This window comes from Leptosomus discolor, chromosome 25 (genome assembly GCF_034619465.1).
Source record: "Leptosomus discolor isolate bLepDis1 chromosome 25, bLepDis1.hap2, whole genome shotgun sequence".
NCBI lineage: Eukaryota > Metazoa > Chordata > Aves > Leptosomiformes > Leptosomidae > Leptosomus > Leptosomus discolor.
In genome coordinates, this window is record NC_141415.1 from 4,407,253 (window position 1) to 4,426,039 (window position 18,787).

Genomic DNA, 18,787 nt, shown 5'->3' on the forward strand with positions numbered 1-18,787 from the left:
GGCTGGTTCCTATTTCCCTTTGCCGCATCACGCCCAGGCACCCACCTTCCCGCTGATTTCTAAACAAGACATGATGACACTGGCAAAGCCAAAAATGGGCTTGCAGAAGGTGGCAAGGCAGAGGAATAAGCCAACAACTGCTTCATTTGAGATCTGTGAGAAGAAACCAGGCACAGGAGGTGAGGGGTAAGCGATGCTTCAGCTATGTACCAGTAGTGAAGGCGGCACAGGGACAGGCCTGAAAACCTGCGCTTTGTTTAAACAGGCGGCCGCTCTCAAGCCTCCCGCTCACCACAGAAAGCGGAGACGCTCCCCCGCCGTCAGGGCTGAGCGCCCCAACACACCACGTCACCTGGTGAGGCACCGGCCCAGGCTGCCCAGAGCAGCCGTGGCCGCCCCCTCCCTGGCAGCGCTCAAGGCCAGGCTGGATGGGGCTGGGAGCAACCTGCTCTGGTGGGAGGTGTCCCTGCCCGTGGCAGGGGGGTGGAAAAGATGGTCTTTATGGTCCCTTCCCACCCAAACCAGTCTGTGATTCTGTGATGTGACAACAGACAGCTCAGGCAAGACACAAGCACAAGTGAGTGTGAAAGCAGAGAGCAGATGTTACACTTGTTGTATGGGACCACAATCAGAGCAGAAGTAAGTGTGACCGGTCACTCAGGTAACCTGTACATTAACTGTCTGGTGAACGCTTTAACCAGGCACAGGTATTAAAGAGCAATTTTGTCCTAAGTGGAAGGAAAAACGAAACCCGAGGTATAATAGCAGCTTACTTGTTTATTACTGTTAATTGTCAGCATGAATTGGTTATAACCTGCCAGCACCGCATCATAACGCATCGCTGCGGTGCTTTTTGTCTTGTACGTATGCACATGGCGTGTGCTCCCACCTGGGCAAAGCTGCGCGATGCCTCCCCCCCGGCCCTCTGCCTCCCCTTTCAACCCCCCTCCCTCCCCCGGGAAGGCGCAGGCAGCCCAGCAGCACCCTGCCAGGCTGCGGGGGAAGACCGGCGGGGGCCAGACCGGCCCGCAGACGGGCAGCAGCGCTTCCCCCGCACCTTCCGCTCCTACTCCCGGTCGTGGAAGACCCACCGGGCGCTGGTGACAGCCGCCGACCTCCGCAGGCGGTGGCCCAAGGCAAGGCACGGCGACGGGCGCCATGCGAAGGCCGCGCCCGGACCCCTCCCCCGGGGGCTGGTGAATGCTGGGCAGCGGCGGCCTGGGCCGGGCCTGCTCTCGCCCCGGTGTATGAAACGCGACGTGAAAGCCAGGAAAACCGTTCCCATCGCCGCCGTGGCCGCTTCCCGCCCGACACGGCCGCCGCCGCCGCCGCCGTGGCCGCCATTCCTCTGAGGTACCGGCCGCCCCGGCCCCGCCCCGCCCCGCCCCGCGCCGCGCGCTTCCCGCCACTGCCCCCACGTGGTAACGGCGCCCCTCACATGACCGCCACCGCCCGCCTAGTCCTCTTTCGGGTCGGACGGCGGCGTGGCGCTTCCGGTTCCGGTGGCGTTCGGCCCATCATGGCGGCGCCCAGGGAAGCGCCGGAGCGGCGGCCCTTCGGGAGGCGCTTCCTCACTGACCCCGCCCGCCTCTTCCAGCACAACGCCTGGTGAGGGCGGCCGCCGCCTCCTCCTCGCCCCGTCGGTGCCCGCTTCGGTTCCCCGGCTCTTTGCTGCTCGCGGCGGAGAGGCCCCGGGAGCCGGCCGGGGCGCTCCGGGGCGCTGCTGCCCTATGGTGCCTCTCCGCGCCCGGCCGCGGGGGTGGGGGGGGGTGTGAGCGGGGGATGGGCTCGTCCTCGCCGCCCCGGCCTGTCGGTAGCCTGTGGCGAGGCGCTGGGGCGGGACGGCGCGGAGTTGCCCACCGGGGCGCGGAGCAGGCCGGGGGAGCCGCGGGTGTGGGGCTGGCGGCCAGGCAGCGCGGGGGGTCTGGGGCGGGGGGCTGGCACCCCCGGGCTGCGGCGCTGCCAGCGCGGCAGGCGGTGCCGTGAGGGCGTGGAGGTGCGGGAGGGCCCTGCCCTGCTCGGCCGGTGCTCGGAGGTGCCAATCGCCAGGGGGTCCTGAGCCTTCCTCGGCTCATCCCGAAGCAGATGAGATTCCTCAGGCTCCCTTGATGTTTCAGGAGAATGTGTTTTGCTTTGTAGCAATTGTTTCATTGTTGTAGTTAATAAATTATCCGCTCCTAGAAATCTGTAACCCTCCTCCATCTGGATACGTTAGTCCCTAGAGATCATTTCACCTGTCTGCTGCCACACGCTGCTGTAACGTGTGAGATCATGCTGGGTGTTAGCTTGGAACAGGTCTTTGGTTAGAGAAAGCTGTTGTTTTAAGATATGTTAAGCACCCAAATTCTTGAATTTGTAGAGAATTGAAGGTATTTTGCATTTTTTAAATAAATATGAGCACTGTTGTTCTCTGCTATACCCTGTTAAGAATTGGGTATGTTTAATTTGTAATAAAGTAATACATGCGTGTATCAGCTTGTTGTTCATTCTACTATAGCAAAGGTGTGTTACAAAAACACATACTCAATGGTATTTTCCTGCTGAAACTCCTAGTAATCTAGTTTTTCACAGACTTGACATATTTAAGTCTTTGTTTTGTGAGTTAATATCAAGAGACTAATTCCTTCTGAGGCCAGAATAGTGCTTCTTGGTCCTTGTATTCTGCTGTTCATTCACTTGTTTTAATGAAAAAAGGTCAAGTGAATCACTTTAGTGACTACACAACTGCGTGTGCACATTTAAGTTATTAATACTACTTAGTGCTTTAAAGCTTCCTGCATATTTTTCTTGTAATTGGATTTAATATAGCACTTTACCTTCCAAATAACTCTACTGCCTTTTGTATTTTAACTTGAGAAAGAAAATGTAGTTTTCTAAGACATCTAAATCAGATGGCCCATGTTGATGACCTCCTTGAGTGAAAGCTTGTGAGCGCCTGCCTGTCTGTCACCCGTGTGGGAACAAGCGCTTTTCACCATGTGAGAATGGCAGTTCCTCTCCCAGGAGGCCTGGTCGTGCTGAGTGCCCGTGGGGTTTTATAGCAAGGATTTATTTCCTCTGAACTTGGCTGAGCACCAAATAGAGAACAGGATTAGGGGACAGATTTGGTGTCTTTTGGGATCCTTTCCAGTTACATCTTTTGTAAAGGTACAAGTGCAGCTCGTTCAGAGCCAGGAACTGTGTGTGCTGATAGCTGTTGTACTGCTGCTGAGCTGGAGTTAGAGATTGTGGAAAAGCTCCACAGCTCTCAGTTTGGAGGGCTGTTAGACCTTTCTCTTTTCTCTCTGTCTTTGCCCTACCATTCTCAGCTGAGCAGTTCATCTTATTTTTCACAACAGGGATAATGTGGAATGGTCAGAAGAGCAGGAAGCCAGTGCCAGGAGTAAAGTTCAAGAGAACAGCTCACAGCTATTGCCACAAGATAAACAAGGTACTTTTGGATAGTCCAATGCTGTCTTGACTTGTCCATACAAGAGTGGAAGAGTCTGACCAGAGCTATATATGCATCATCATTTATTCCTCCCTTTCACCCTCTCCCAAATTGTTCCAACTACATTACCTAGTTGTTGCTAATGAAAAATGAAGGAGGAGGAATCTTTCTGTTCTTAATTTACCTCTCTGTGACTTTTCCACCTTCTCCAAAGGCTCATCCTACTGCAACAGAAATGGTCTTGGTTGGGAGGAGTCATCTTGGGTTGAGCTGCTTTGTTCATGTCGTGTATGTTTAAATACTGGTTAGTGTTCGTTGTCAACAAACGTCTCTCATTGTAGTGTTACTGCCTCTGCTTGATTTTGCTCTCTAAAGCTTAACTACTCGCAGTCAATCTTTCCTTTGCTTGCATGCTGTGGAGCTGTTCCTAATTCAATCCCGTTTGTCTCTTAAGAGGGTCTAATAAAGCCGCATCCATATCTGTCTCTACCAAATTAACGAACAGCATGATACCGATTAAATCAGAAGCGAAGGAAAATGATTTCATCCTGATTGAAGTGTTTATCATCAGAGAGGCAGAAAAGCGATTCCAAATTTTTATTTTCCTCAAGCTTCGCTTAGAGGATATTTATACGTCCAAAAGGCAAAGCTTACCTGCATCGGAATCGAGCTAAAGGTGCACAGCTCTGGGGTCAAGTGATACGGTTGAAGCTCTTCCGAGTTGGTTAAGAAAGCATCTTCCCTCCACACCTGTTAGATACCAGCCAGTCCCTTAAGCGATGGTGAAATGGCTTCCTGTTCTCTGGTATGATAAGAGACTTGTTTGATGGTGATCTTGTTCTACCCTGCCGAGCTCTAGGATGGATCTGCTGCTTTTGTTCGAATTAAATTGAGTGTGTCATCTGTAAGGCGACGCTGAACGCTATTGGAGCTATTGAGACACTTCCCATATAGCTTCCAGTTGTGTTCACAATAACAAATTTAATTATACCAAAGAGCAACCTCCTAATTCCTCGGGTTCCCAGAAGTATCCAGCAGTTTCTATTGTGATGCCCATTGTGCTGAGTTCATTTTACAATCTGGTTAACATTAAAGGATGCTGTCTGTCATGCTTTGAGAACCTATATACAACTATGAAATTGTGGAGCAATTTGCTGTTAGAGCAGTTTGTCAGGTCTTCATGATGTATTTCCCAGACTGAACAATGGAGGCCAGTCAAATTTTGATGGTTGCTATTCAGTGGGAAGCGTGTGGAGACAATGGGATGGCTGAAGCACAGGGAAGCCAGCCCAGCCAAATGTGCCTGAAGGGTCTCGTATTTTGAGAATCAGTAATGTCCAAGCAGGAGAACAAAGGCAGGCTATTGGTCATTATGGCTGTATTATTCTGTGGACTTCTTGGGGCTGTCAGAATTTGTTCCGAAGAAGAGAAGTTCTATGGGGTATGTCGAAGATGTGTCTTCTGGCTGGGAACAAAGAAAGAAGTGGAAGAGTTTCTTGGTTTCCTTTTGAGGCTCCATAATTAGCCCCCATGCAATTCAGGGGGGCCCTGGTTCTCTTCCTGTCTTTTGTGAACAGTTACTTTTGTTTGCCCTTCTTCTACAATGGGAAAGGGTGAGTATGGGCTTGGCTTTGGGGGTGTCCTTACAAAGATGAGCAGAAAAGTCAGTCGTCCTTATCAAGAAAGTCTCTGGAGGGATCTGGCTTGCACGCCGACGTCCCCGTGAGCTAATATCACAAAAGGGATCTTGAAGCAAGTATTGTGTGAACTTTTCTGGCATAAGTTGTGCAGGAGGTCAGACTGAAAAACTAATATGGTCATTTTTGTGCTTTAAATCTCTTTCTTGCATGATCTTTGTCAGCTGGCCCTTGATTTCTTGCATTTATATTGTAACTGATCCTTTACTCAGTGCTTTGAAAACACTAGACTACAAGGTGAATGAGCTTGAAATAAAGTTTCCACACACGTGGGTCAGTGTATAACAGCTGTTCAACAGCATCCAACAGAATTTCACAATAATTTAACACAGGAGGAGCACAGTGTCTTGTTCAGCATTATACTGTGGCAAAAATGTGGGTAATCCGAAATGACTGGGCTGGAATTTTGCCCCAGCACCTTGGGTAAGCATCCCTTTCCAGTCAGGCTGTCATGGGATTGTTAGAGACCAGCAGGAATCAGGACTTTCTGTTTTTGTTAGGTGAAAGAGCATTTCCAGCCCTAGCAGCCTTGCATATCCCTACTAGTACAGAGAAAAAGTGACAATTCAGGAAGGAGCGTGCCAGGGTATGAATCAGTAGCACTTCTTCTTCGGACATTAGCAGTCATTGAGTTCTCCTGTGCAAACAGTAAACTGACTTGACCCTGCTTACTTGGAGCTACGGTGAGCTCATGGCACAAACTTACTGCCCTAGTCTGGTACCAGATATTAAAATTTCTTTTGGCTTGGGGTTTAAGGACAAGGCTTCTTAAAAGGAGAAAATACTTGTAGTTGAGGTAAAGAGATTATTTATATACGTAGCTCTTTGTGTTTCAGGGGTAGATCCTACTAAAAATATACATACAACTGACTTCTAGTTCTTTGCCAAAGCCAATTTTGTCTATATTTGGCTGAGGTTACATGTTTTTCCAGGTGTTCTTGGTTCCTTTTACTGTCTCCCTTCAGATATCTTCTAAACACTCGCATGCTTTTCAGAAAGACTAATAAATAAACTGCAGTTCAGATAATAACACTGATCTCCAATTTTAAGATGCCTGCTTTCTCTCTTAACCCTACTCTTAGTAGTTGTTGGAGAGGGCTGCCCATTCTCACGTACCGTCATCACCTTCAGTTGTGGGAGAATCATTTGCACTCAGTGGTGCGCTGTTGTGTGCAAAGATGGCTCAGGAGTTGCATGTTACTGAAATGCAGGTGGGATCTCTGGAGGTGGATGTTAATGCCTCTGGGCGATTACAAGCATGGGGTGTGTTCATTAGCTTTTGCTTCCCAGGACACAGAACTCATCACATTGGTGAGAATTCAGGAAGCTGGTTGGATTCGTAACTTTCCATGGAAAAAAATAGTTCCCCTAGAACCTTATTTGATCTGAAATCTGTGAAGGTGTGTGGATAGAATTCTGTGGGTGACTTGAATTCCATTAGATCATGGCTTTGTAAGAGTTCTTCCAGCTTTCTGTGATACTCATCTTGCTGCTGGAGTGTATCCACTTGGTGTGAAAATGAAAATGCTTGCTTTTTAAAGTTAATTCCTAACATCTATCCACCTTAGCTCTCCACTATTACTTCAATGACTGGTCACTTCTGTTGATTCCACTCTTTTGTTTTAATTTCATAAACACGTGATGCTCTGACATGCATAGAACTATGGAAAGCAAAGTGCTGTAGGCTGGACTCTACCAATACTTGTGTGAAACATGCTGTCCTGTAATCTTGGAGTATTGCAGAAATGCTAATTGAGCTCTCTGCCAGGCCTGTATAGTTGACTAATTTTTCTGTTTCTCCATCTGAAAAAAGGGGTGGCGTGTTGGACAGGAGCTCTTCAGCCCCAGGCAACTGTCACAGAATTCCTTAGAAGCTGTAAGTGCTTGACACCATGAGGCTCCAAATGAATTGTTCCAGTGAACTGAACAAGTTAGTGTTATAGATGGAAGGAAAACCTGGATTTCTGCATTCCAGTCTCCTTCAAAGAAGCCTTTTCTGTTGCCAGTTTCCTTTAAATCCTACCAGGAGATGGCTTCCTCTTCTATCTCTTTTCCCTTTTTTAGTCCTAAGAAAGTGACTGTCAGGAGGCAGGCTGAGTGCTTATGTGGGATGGCACAACTTAAATAAAGGTGATTTTCAGTCAATAACCGTACTTATTAAAGCAGATTGCTGAATAGATGTCTGCAGTGATCCCTCACTGTGTGAACTGATTAAATTCAGAGACCTTCTGATTTGACTGCTGGTGATGTTTTTGTTTGTGTTCACAGAGGAATACGAGGTGAATGCTAAGAGGTACTGGGATGACTTTTATAAAGTCCATGAAAATGGCTTCTTCAAGGACAGGCACTGGCTGTTCACTGAATTTCCTGAGCTGGCACCTAACAGGAAACCAAGTCAAAATGGGGATTCTGTGCAGGAATTTAGTAACAAAGAAGAATCGAACAATGAAGGGCTGGGAAGCTGTGAAAATGGACATTGTTCATTGGAAACCAGGGCAGAGAATCAGTTAAACCTGATAAAAAGCACACTCAAGATCTGCACAGAGGAGCTGGCTACACAGAAGTATAGGGAGCTGAATCAAAGTGACGGAGATTACCCAGGATCTGCTGCATCTTACCGTATCTTAGAGGTAATAGCTGTAAAACAGTGTCACACATCAAGCAGTCCCTTGTATCAGTGTTAGTGTGACTGGGACATAAAAATATATATCATTGGCAAACAGCAAGTGAATGGGATGATTGCCTTAAGTCAGTAAAATGCAAAAACCAGAGGGCAGCTTAGAACTGAATTGAATCTGTCGGGATTCTTTTGCTTCAGACTGTGGATTGGCAGAGCACAAGGACCGTAAGAAGTTTCCGAGTTTAAAAGACAAACTATTACTATTAGATGTTGAAACAAGCATTTAAAAGTCATCTTTTGAAGAAGCTGATTATTTTACTTGTCTGTTTAAAGCTTTCCCTTGTATGTTTTGCATGTTTGTGCTGACTCTTGTTTGCCTTGGGAGGTGTGAAACAAAGCAATGAAACCGAGAATGTAAAGGTGCTGTTTGGTTTGTTCCTTATGGCCCATGTAATAACAGGGAATCTCAGACTGATACAGGGTTTGTCCCAGAAGAGCCTGTAGGACGTCTAAGTATTGGACTCCTGACAGCTGGTAATGACCCTTTGCTCTGCCACCTCTGGTTTGTTCACTGCGGATACCGCTGGTTTCGTTGAAGGCTTCGTGTTCTATGGAAGTGCTGCCCTTCCAGGGAGAGTCAATATGACTGTCCTTGTGATTTTTTTAATTTAATCTGAGGCTTTGAGACTTCCTCAGACTTTGATGTCCTTGGGTCATTGTGGCTTTCCTGTCTCACCTGAGTGCTTTCAGTAATATCTGTCACTGCAAGCCATCAGTGTTGTTTTCTGTTCAGTCTGTTTCAATTTTACTGATTCCTTAAACATTCAGAGGCAAATTCCCCAAACCCAGTTGTGTGAGCCATCTTCTCTTCAAATGGGAACAAGCAGAAGGAATAATAAGGCAGAATCAGCGTAGGCCTAGCTGTAACTTGAGGAAGAGCCATCTAGCGAAGGAAACCCTGAAACAGCAGGATGTAATTATAGTAAAGCAAACTTCTTTCTCCATTGCTCTGATTTTCTATGGAAGTAAATGCAACTAATCCATGGCCTTTGCCAGTGCTTCAGTGACTCATACTGGTTGTTATGCTTGGGATTCCAGCAATAACAGTTTTCAGAGAGTAACAATATGTAGCTTGTTAGTAAGATTTCTGCGAGAACTGGCCTAGTGGTTTACCACAACTGCTTACATGTAGGCCTGCTCCTCAGAGCTGAACATACTCAGATCTTGCAGTGAGATTTGCAAATGGTCACTGCTGTGCTCCGTTGTAGCTTATGAGTTGCTCTTTGTTCCATGGCTGCAGAGAGATGATTTGAAATGAGCTGCATGCAACATGCTGAAGAAATTGTTTTCACTGTGTGAACATCTGCTTTGCTTGTGCAGGTTGGCTGTGGTGCTGGAAATACAGTCTTCCCAATTTTACAAACCAACAAGTAAGTAGTTCTCAGTAGGGTTTTACCTGCATGATATACCGGCCTCTGAAAAACGATTGGAAAAGTGTTGCATGTGATCTTAGTTTAGACAAGCTCAGAGAAAGGCCAGAAGCAAGTGCCATCTGCGACTTCAAATGATCGTGTTTTGAGCTTAGGAATCTTTGGTCTTAGAATGCAACCCACAAAACACGGTGTAAGTTTACGTGTCTCGCTCTGAAAGCATTTTCATACAGGCCATAGTATCTCTCCTTTTCCGGAAGGAAAAGTAAGCCGTTGGTTCCATATGAGAATAACTGAGCCATAAAGGAGCAACGTGATCCACCAGATTTTGCACGAGGCATTATTGACAGAGACAGACTAAAGCCCAGGATTTCTGGCACCCAGGTCTGTTCTCTGTGCATTTGAAACACTTGTGTGATTCCTGTGGAGCACCTTTATGTAAATGATGATAGTTTCTTTTATTTATTTCAGTGACCCAGGCCTTTTTGTGTATTGCTGTGATTTTTCTACAACAGCCGTGGATCTTGTCCAGGTAAACTCAGTGCTGACTTACGAAGGTAGGAAGTACACGGTGGCAGCTGCACGTTAACACAAATACAGCACAGCTGCCTCCGGCTGTCTGGCTACGTTGGCAGCTTTCTGGTTTCAGCTAGCCCTGGTGCTGACCCTTGTACTGGTAAATCAGGAGAAGGAGCCATCAAAGACTGTAGAAATTAGGGAAGCTGGAGTTCTCAAAATGTCATGCTGGCAGCAGACAAGTCAGCCAGATTTTCTTTCCCCTGTGGTCGGAAGTACTTTTCTAAATCCAGTGCTCTTTTAGCTGAGTAACTGCTGAACCTTGAAAACATTCGGGCTATTTTTTAACAGGAACTGAAGCTGGTTTTGGTTTGTGTGTGCGTTACTGTCACTGCAGTTCTGGGAACATGGTTGGATTGCTTCTGCATGGACAGCCGAGGAGGGATACTGTTGTCTATGGAGCAGGAGGCTGGAATTTAGTCAAAGGACAAATACTGCTAACAAATTTCAGGCCAGAACAGGACTGAGAATATATGAAGTATCAAATGTAATCAGTCACTTCATGAGATGAGATGGGGAGCACAGCAGCAGAGGCAGTGTGCCATTTCATCCTCTTAAGGTGCCACGAGCACTGTTTATAAAGGCTACTGCAATCCGTAGCAGCAGCTTTAGAAAAATACAGAAATTCCTTTAGAAGTCTAAATATGATTTTTAAGACGTAAATTTAGGCAGCCAGCTTCGATTTTTGTGGTGTAGGGGTAGTCTGCCTGCAGCTGAAGTGAATGTGGATTTCAGCGATGCGGAGAGGGGTCCTGACGCTCTCACTTTTTTAAAGATTTCCAGCTTAACAGTGTAAATTCCTCAGTTCTTACCACTATTAGTGGAAAATGTGACCTTAAAATTGCAATAATCCCTCAATCCAGTTTTGGGGGTTTGTCAGTGCTGATTGTCTGAATGTAACAAGTCCAAAGCTCTTTGTAAATCTCCCATGTGGACCTGTTTTTAGCATTTCACCCCTGTTCCTTGCCTGACCAGGGAACCTGTCTGACCTCATCTGCCTTAGTCCAGAGAGGCTGAAACAGATCTCTGGACACACCATTTTATTACATGAAAGTTAAAATGCTGCCATGTCTCTAGATGACATTGAGACCTAGGTCTGCTGCTAATGCTCTAATTTCTCTCCCATTAAATACAGAACAATGCAGAATATGATTCTTCTCGCTGCTTTGCATTTGTCCATGACCTGTGCAATGACCAAAGTCCTCTCCCAATGCCAGATGAGAGTCTGGACGTTGTTATTCTTATCTTTGTCCTCTCAGCAATTCTCCCAGAGAAGTAAGTTTTAATAATTCCTTCTGGCTGCAGAAGATAACTCATATAGAGCTGGAGTTCTTTAGTAGTAGGTCCCCTCATATCAAGGAAAATTAGTTTGTTCTGTGTCTGGTCCAGTTTCCCATTAAGCCTCTGAAAATGAAATCTGCAGGTACTTGCTGTTGTAACAATTTCTGGTGGAGGATGGGTGTGATTTTGAAGTGCTAAGTGGCTATGGGTGACGTCATGCTGCGGTCACAGTTGCTCACCTGTTCTGAACCCCAGCCACGCTGAGTACCCAGCACCCATTTGTGGAAAGTATATACTAGATTTTAAGGCTCAAAGGCTAGGTGAATTTCTCATGGGAGGTGGCAAGAAGGGAGGGGACAGGTTCAGAAAACAGTTAAGAAAAGTGCTGTCATCTTACTGTGACAGTGTGTTACAGCCTGCACTAGTGTCTCTTTTTTGTTCCCTTTGGTTTTATTTCACAGCATTCTTCTTCAAGTTCACTTATTACTTGTTTTACGGAAACCAGTGGAAATACTTCCATAATTAGTAAGAGAGAGCGGTTAATCCCTGCTGTGGCACGCTAAGTTATCATTGTAGAAAAAAAAAAGGAGAATCGGGAAGTGTCAGAAATAAGGCGGCCAAATAAAATCAACCCACCTGAGAGAGCTCAGAAAAATGCTAGCTTTTGGCAGCTTTTTATATGAAGTTGAAATATATGTAAAACTTTATACCTTCTTTTTGGAAAGTAGGCTAAGGAAACGAGCATCATTTTGGAGAATGCTGAATCCTTCTGTTTTGTTCTTTCCTCAGGATGCAACGCATCGTTAACAGACTGAGTCGCCTTCTGAAACCAGGAGGAATCATTTTGCTACGAGATTATGGCCGTTACGATCTGGCCCAGCTTCGGTTTAAGAAAGGTATTTTCCCCTGGGGACTCGTGCCCGATCACTAATAGAGGATGCTTCTCTGGAGTAACGTCTACCCTGTTTAGGAGGCAGCTCAGTAATTCCGCTTAAGCACAGCATGTGCTGGGAGAGGTGCCTCTTGTAGGATGGCAGTTGTTGATTTTTAAGTGATAGCTGGTAACTGTTTAAATCCCTCTTGCCCTTAGGTCAGTGTCTGTCTGATAACTTCTATGTGAGAGGTGATGGCACCAGAGTCTACTTCTTCACACAAGGTAGGAGGCTAGAAAACATCCCTCTGACTCTCCTCGCCTCTTTTTGTCCCTGCGCCGCTAGCTCTTTCCAGCCGGCCTTTCTTGGAGCAGTGTGAAACGTTAAGTGTCTCCCAATCGCACAGGGCCCTGGGCTTGTCACTTGCTGATGTGAATATGGTGAATTCTTTAGCAGACAATTGTTTTGGAGAAAGACTAGTGCGTTTGCTACACTGGGCGAGGTGGGATTGGAGGAGCTCTCCCTGAATCTTGTTTCCTGTGGAGGATGGAGTGAGATGGACACCACTTGAAGGAACTTCTCTTAACTTTGCTGTTCTCCTATGAGGAAATAAGAAGGGTGTGGTTCAGCGTAGAGCTGAGGCAGCCTCTCCAGTTCAGCTGCTGCTTGGTGTTCAGCAGGGGTTGTATCCCCTCTGCTTATCACCAATTGCACCTCCAGTCGCTTCCACCGCAGGCCCCCTCTGCGTAGGCAAGTTTTAGAGCAGTGGCACAACTGCAACGGACTGTTCCCTTCCCCACTGCACAAGTCTTGTTTGTCACAACAAAATTAATGTTTAGTGCGTGTTTGGCAAACGCTTCACGATGGCGAGCATCTGATAAAAGAGCACAAGCTGGGACCTGTTAGCCCTTTTCTACAGCAACTCCGCGCAAATCACGTGCTCCCGGGCTGCAGTTGAACAAGCTCTCTGCTGCTCAGCAGGACTCGGTCTGGCTTTGCCCAGGGCCAGTGTGCTGGGGCACTATGATACTTCTTTGCTTGGTCAGGAATACCTGCCAGTGTAAGAGTTGCAGCCTCGAGGGCTCTTAGTGCTTTGATTGGGCCCCAAAAGGGTGTGGGTTTTTTAAGGGTTTTTTTTCCCAAACTTAACCTTAATGAATCCCGTTCCCCTCCAGCCTGTACAGCACAGATCTCACTGCCACCATTTAAAAGCGTAGGTCTGATCCTGTTCTTTGCTCTTGCAGACTCTGAAATTCCTCAGGAAAGAGAGGGGAGGGGGAAGGAATGGATCTGTCCCTACTCGCCGAAAGATGCTCCCTTAATCGGTTACTAGAGGCGATACCCACGTCTGAAACTGCTGCTGTCTTCTCTTTGTCAAGTCTCTGTAGTTCTAGTTGTCCCCCAAATAATTTTTTCCTTCCTTGGTAGAAGGTAAACTCAAGGGAAACTAGAGCAACTGTGATGTTAATTCCCCCCTAGTACAGTCCTATCTGATCTTTACGTTTCCCTGCCAGAGTGAGACAGTGAGTTTCCTCCGGCCCATCTTTCAACATAATTTGGCCCTCTGTGAGCAGGTGTCAGTTAAATGAAAGCTTTGGCATCCTCAATCTCCTTCTCTCTGCTTCCAGATGAATTAGATGATCTCTTCTCAACAGCTGGGCTGGAGAAAATCCAGAATCTGGTTGATCGGCGATTGCAAGTGAACCGTGGGAAACAAATGACGATGTATCGAGTGTGGATCCAGTGCAAATACCGCAAGCCTGCAGCCCCTCCGCTGTGAGGAAACGGGACATGCTTTTTAGGTTGGAGCCTGTTCATGGCCACCTGCAGCGTCTCCTCCTGGTGAGATGTGGTTTTATGGAGTTCAGCGCACACAGGACCTCAGTGCCTTTTGCAGTGCCTAGCATCACTTCCAGTGAGTTTTGCTAAGGACGAATGCTTTAAGAGGAGACCAAGCAGTGTTTGAGGGGTCTTGCTACTGGTCTGAGTTTTTAAAATTATTTATGGTTTTAACAACTTAAGAAATACTCATGCTGTCTTACAGCAGCTGAGCAAGTTGAGTAGCGAGTCACCCTTACTCTGGATTTCCACATGAAACAGAAGAGCTTTGACCTTAACCTCTGTGTTGTGTACTCTTGTCTTGGGAACAAAAACCATACAAAGGGTAAATCTGTTCTTCTCTGCAGCTGGTCACTAGGCCTAATACGAATCCCTTAGCCAGCTTATCTCATGCAGCTCTCTTCTAGTCGTACAGGTTTGTGCAAATCCGCAAGTTAAATACATTGATTGAGGGCAGGAACTGAGAGCACGCCAGTTTCTCTGTGCCAGCTTCCCCGTGAATGCCTCGTGGCGTGCAGATAACCTGTGGAGAAAGCAGATTATGCTGCCTTGCCCTCACTGTCCACAAGGATGTTCCTCTAGGGAGCCAGCACACTCTAGCTCAAGTGCTACAAAGTCGTAGCAGGCAGGGTTCAGATTTTCAAAGATTTGGGGCTGGTGCTGGTTTCGGGGGACGTCCAGAGTGCACAGTATCACAAGCAGCTCATGGGGGCAGGGTTTATGCAGAATTACCTACTTTTTCAGCTTCAACAATGAGAAACTGTTCTTGCTGGCTGCAGTCCTCAGGTCACGAACTGCACTGCCCTGTCATGGTGGTGTGCTAAACCCAAGTAGACAAGACACCTGTCTTCGATAAGAAATCTGAAGAATGTCTACCACTTTTGTTTAATTTCTTAGAGGAAGCCAACATTGTGGCTTTCTGAAGATATTTCCCTACCTTTGACAGCAAATATCTTTTTATCTCTGCTTGTTTTCTTTTGTTATTTTTAGGGTGTGGTACAACAAGTATTAGAATAAATTTTGTGGTAATGCTTTTCAGTGCTGGTTTGATTAGTAGAAATCAGGCTTCCACAGAAACTCACATGCTTCTGCACGCCTGATATGAAGGATTTGGGCCACCGTTAGATAACCACAGGTTTTTTTCCTCTTCTGTTATCATTACTCTCACTAGTGCCTGCTCTTGTCTCCCAGGAAGAGAAAGCCTTGGCTGACCATCTCCTACCTTGTTTTTGTTCATGGATCACCAAAGTCTACTGTGTGTGCACTGCTGGCTGAAGAGCAGTTCATGCTACACAAAGCATGTTCGTTTTGTTAGCTACACGGTTGTACTTGGAGCTTATAGTTGCCTAAGAATAACCGTCAACTATAGAGACACGTAAATTATGAAATAACTGCTGTCTTTAAACAGAGGAGAAAGGGTAAAAAGATGAGGAAATGTCATTGCTGTCTTTGTAGAGTCTGCAAGAGTCCTGGAGAGTCAAACCAGGAGCACCCTGACCTGTAAAGGGTGGGAAGGGGCGGAAGCAATACTCTCTGCTGGGCGTGTGGCAGCATGATCAGTTCATAACTTCTATGTCACTGTGTCACCCTGCAGGTACTAGTATGTCCGCCACCCAGAGGCTTCTGGGTCAGGACATTGCAGCCCTTCCTGTGGAAAGGTGACCCAGCAAATCCCTTCACACCACAAAGGCAGGCTGCAGTGCTGGGCGGGAATGGAAATGCACTATTACTTTCTTTTTTTTTTTTTTTTATATCTAGCTCTTTTATATAGTGTTGAAAAGAAATCGAGTAACTGGGAAGAGAATTCTTGCTCAATTTGTTCTACTCTATTTTCTAAAGGGCTAAGAGACTTTCCAGCATCTGCAAATGAAATAGGAGGAGATAAGGCTTCTTTCTTTACAAGCACTTTTGGCTTCTGTTGGGCACAAGCCTGGCCCAACCCCGAAGCCGTGCAGTCGCTGCTGAGTTCTTGTGCTAAACCTACAAAGTCTGGCTCCCTGTCAGGGTTGGTACCGCAGGCAAGGTCTAGGCAGAACACAGCTTAAGGCCTCTGGGAGCTGAGCAAGCTCATGTCTCCTCATCCTACCCAGGCAAAGAGTCAGGTTTACCAAAGGGAAGTCCTGTCAGTGTTCAACGTGACGTGACTCATGTAACCAGCTCTGTTGCTTTCAGTGAAAGACTACCATGTGTTACTGGTGCCTTAGGCAGTTCCCTGGGGTCCTTTCCCTCTTGGTCCCTGGAGGGAGACCTCCTCCTGGGATAGCTTTATCTCCCTGGAAGAAGAATTATTGACTGGGGTAAACAAGCAGCATAATTAGTATGAATTAAAGTAATTTGAAAATGCCTTATTAATCATCCAAAGGCTTGTAAGCAGCACGGGAAAATATGTTTTTAATTATAAACATGATTTATTTAAAGTTGATGGACTCCCCTTTAAATTTAAACTCCTGAATGGGAGAAAATGAAGGCTAGTAATTTATTTGGTTCTACTTTCAAGGCTACATCCCAGTTGCCTGCCTGGTTTTGACCTGGGCTTCATGCAAAAACTTGCAGCCCTGTGAGCCTGTAGCCATTGAAGTGGCTCTTCGCCTTTCTTAATGCCCTTCATTCTGCTGGAGTATTTAAGCAATCACTCCACATGAACCATGCTGGGCAGACATGCTTTTGTTTCAAGTCCTCTTGGTGATGTTCAGAAAGCAACAAGTTAATGGCCTTGAACTGAGCCAGGCCTCCTACAGACAGATGCTGTCTGAGCTTCCTTCATTAGTCTCTGCCAGCTCCCGTTCTCTCTGAAGCTGCTGCTTTCCTGCGACTCCAGGCCTTGCCTCCCACACAGCTCTGCTCAGGTACCTCGGTTCTGACTTGCAGCAGCTTCTGCCATTCCCACCTTGGGCCTGCTGAGCAGGCTGGGTTGCACAACGGCTTTTTCGCATGTTCAAAGGAAAGCTGCAAATTGACTTTGACTGTATTGAAAACCCAGGTTAAGTGCTTGTATTTTTTTCTTTTTTTTTTTGTTTTTGTTTTTGTTTTTCCCCGTCTTCCTTTTTGGCAGTGTAACATTAGCTTTAAAGCCATTCTGAACATATCTGCTCTGGTTTTGTTCCTAGCATTCCAGTCTTGTGGTCTGTGGCTTACAGGCAATGCCAACGTAGCTTGTCGAACCTCCCAAGCAGAAGAGATGATTTCATAGCTCTTCAGAGGCACTGCCCCTGCGATTCTGGAGCCAGACATTGTTACACTTTGGAAAGTCTGGTCCTGGCTCTTGCCAGAGGATGGTGGATTTCCTTGGAGGTTCATAGATTGTTTTGGCTGGAAGGGAACTTTATCATCACCTATTCTGACCCTTTGCATAACCCTTTCATGTAGGGATTATGACATCAAGCCTGTGACTTTGGCTGAGCCAGAGCTATCCCTTCAGAAAGGCTTTTGATCCGGCCATGATGCTGAGGGCTCCAGCGGATGGCAAAGAACCCTTTGCCTCCCCAGGTACATTGTTCCTCTCGCAGCATCCTTATGTCACAGATCAGCTAGAAACTAGGAGGCAGGAAGGGAACGGGGGACATAAAGAAAACAAGAAGCTGGGGAGTATTTCTGATACCATCACTTCAGAAATAAATAAATAAATTGTAAATTCCACTAAAAACGGGAGCTTTCTCAGGATCTTCCTGACAGCACAGGGGCAGTCATCCTTAGTGATTTTTGTTGTTAAAACAATAATCATCAAATGCTTCTGACCAGAAGCATGTGAGACCAGACACAGTTACCTTCTTTCCCAAATACTTCAGCTCCACCTTCTCAGAGTATGTCACCACCATTTCTAATTCTGTAGTTAGCTGTAGAGCTGCAGGAGAAATGAGACCTGATAATTTTCAATAAAACAGGGGTGTGAGCAGAAGGATCCTCCATGCCAGCAGCTTTTCGCATTGCCTTGTAACTAAAGCTTTGTCGTTGGCATTGGGATGAGCCCCGGCCGGGACCCAGTTGATTCCCTGCAGGAATCACAGACCCAAACTGAACTTAACTGGTTTTCCTGAGCACAAATGAAAGATGCACAGGTTTCAGTGCCTAGAAGTGAGGGCACGGATGAGGATGAGGCCGCAGGGATCAAGTTATTAAGGGATTTAGGAAGCATCCTTCCATGTCTGTAATGACAGATGGAGGGAAACTGAGTCATGCAGTCATCTTTGTTCTCCTGATCCGTCAACTGGATCTGGTTTGTCAATCAGAGCAGTGACACCATGTTTGGTTTGGTGCCATGTTGGGCAAAACTAGTCCAGCAGAGAAAACACGTGAACAGGATCACTTTTGTTATTGTAGCTATTCATCTGCCTTGACAGGGGTGTGTGCTTGGCACACACCTTTTTGTACAGCATCCATAGGATTCTGATTCTAATAGTGTTGTCAAATATGTTTTCAGGGCAAGACAGAAATTACTAGGAGAGCGAGGAGGAGGGAGGAATTTTTTTGGAGGACTCTCCTGTGAAGCGAGGTGCTCTAGAGGGAAAGGAATTGTCAGCTCTGTGCTTAATCAGCAAAGCTCTGGAGTTTGTGCTTTGCTCTTGCTGAAGGCAGTAAGTTCCTGTGCATAAGTGCCTTGCTGAACAAGAGTTTGTATTGCTGAGAAAGTGGGACGCAGTGCAGAGGCTTACCTATGTAGGCAGTGAGTGCTCCTCTGAACTAAATAGGCTACAGCTACCTTTGTTATGGAAAGCACAAGCAAGACCTGGCAACTTGGCTGGAACACGAGCAGGGAGAAGCAAGAGAATCTTAGCTCTGTGTGCCTCTGCTTTTACCTCCTGCCCGAAGGCTGTATGGGATGACAGGAGGTGTCATGCCAGTGAAGGCTTTTACTCTTGAAAATACGGTCTTTGACCCACAGTTGGATGAGTGGGAACTGGCTGTGGTTGGAAAGCGTTGATGGCAAAGATCACTAGCGAGTCTAACGTGTCAGCACCTGCCTGGAGCTCCCAGCCTGCTGGTCCATGGCTGTTTCCAGGAAGGAGAAACACCCTGGTGAGGTTTGGACTTCGCTGCTCTGAACT

General features: G+C 46.7%; 1 protein-coding gene across 2 annotated transcripts in view; it reads left to right on the forward strand.

The window, feature by feature from the left end:
- The first annotated feature begins 1,519 nt into the window (after positions 1 to 1,519).
- TLK2 (tousled like kinase 2) overlaps positions 1,520 to 18,787 on the forward strand; it is a 68,252-nt gene continuing 50,984 nt past the window's right edge. Inside the window, exons 1-9 of one of the 2 annotated variants that reach the window (XM_086478000.1) lie at positions 1,520 to 1,608; positions 3,339 to 3,430; positions 7,396 to 7,757; positions 9,128 to 9,177; positions 9,649 to 9,709; positions 10,889 to 11,028; positions 11,824 to 11,930; positions 12,125 to 12,190; positions 13,535 to 14,023. In XM_086478000.1, coding sequence (XP_086334126.1) covers positions 1,520 to 1,608; positions 3,339 to 3,430; positions 7,396 to 7,757; positions 9,128 to 9,177; positions 9,649 to 9,709; positions 10,889 to 11,028; positions 11,824 to 11,930; positions 12,125 to 12,190; positions 13,535 to 13,686 — 1,119 coding nt within the window. In that variant the 3' untranslated portion in view covers positions 13,687 to 14,023. Of the gene's footprint in view, positions 1,609 to 3,338; positions 3,431 to 7,395; positions 7,758 to 9,127; positions 9,178 to 9,648; positions 9,710 to 10,888; positions 11,029 to 11,823; positions 11,931 to 12,124; positions 12,191 to 13,534; positions 14,024 to 18,787 lie in introns of those variants that run through there. The other variant, XM_086477996.1, reaches the window with a different exon arrangement.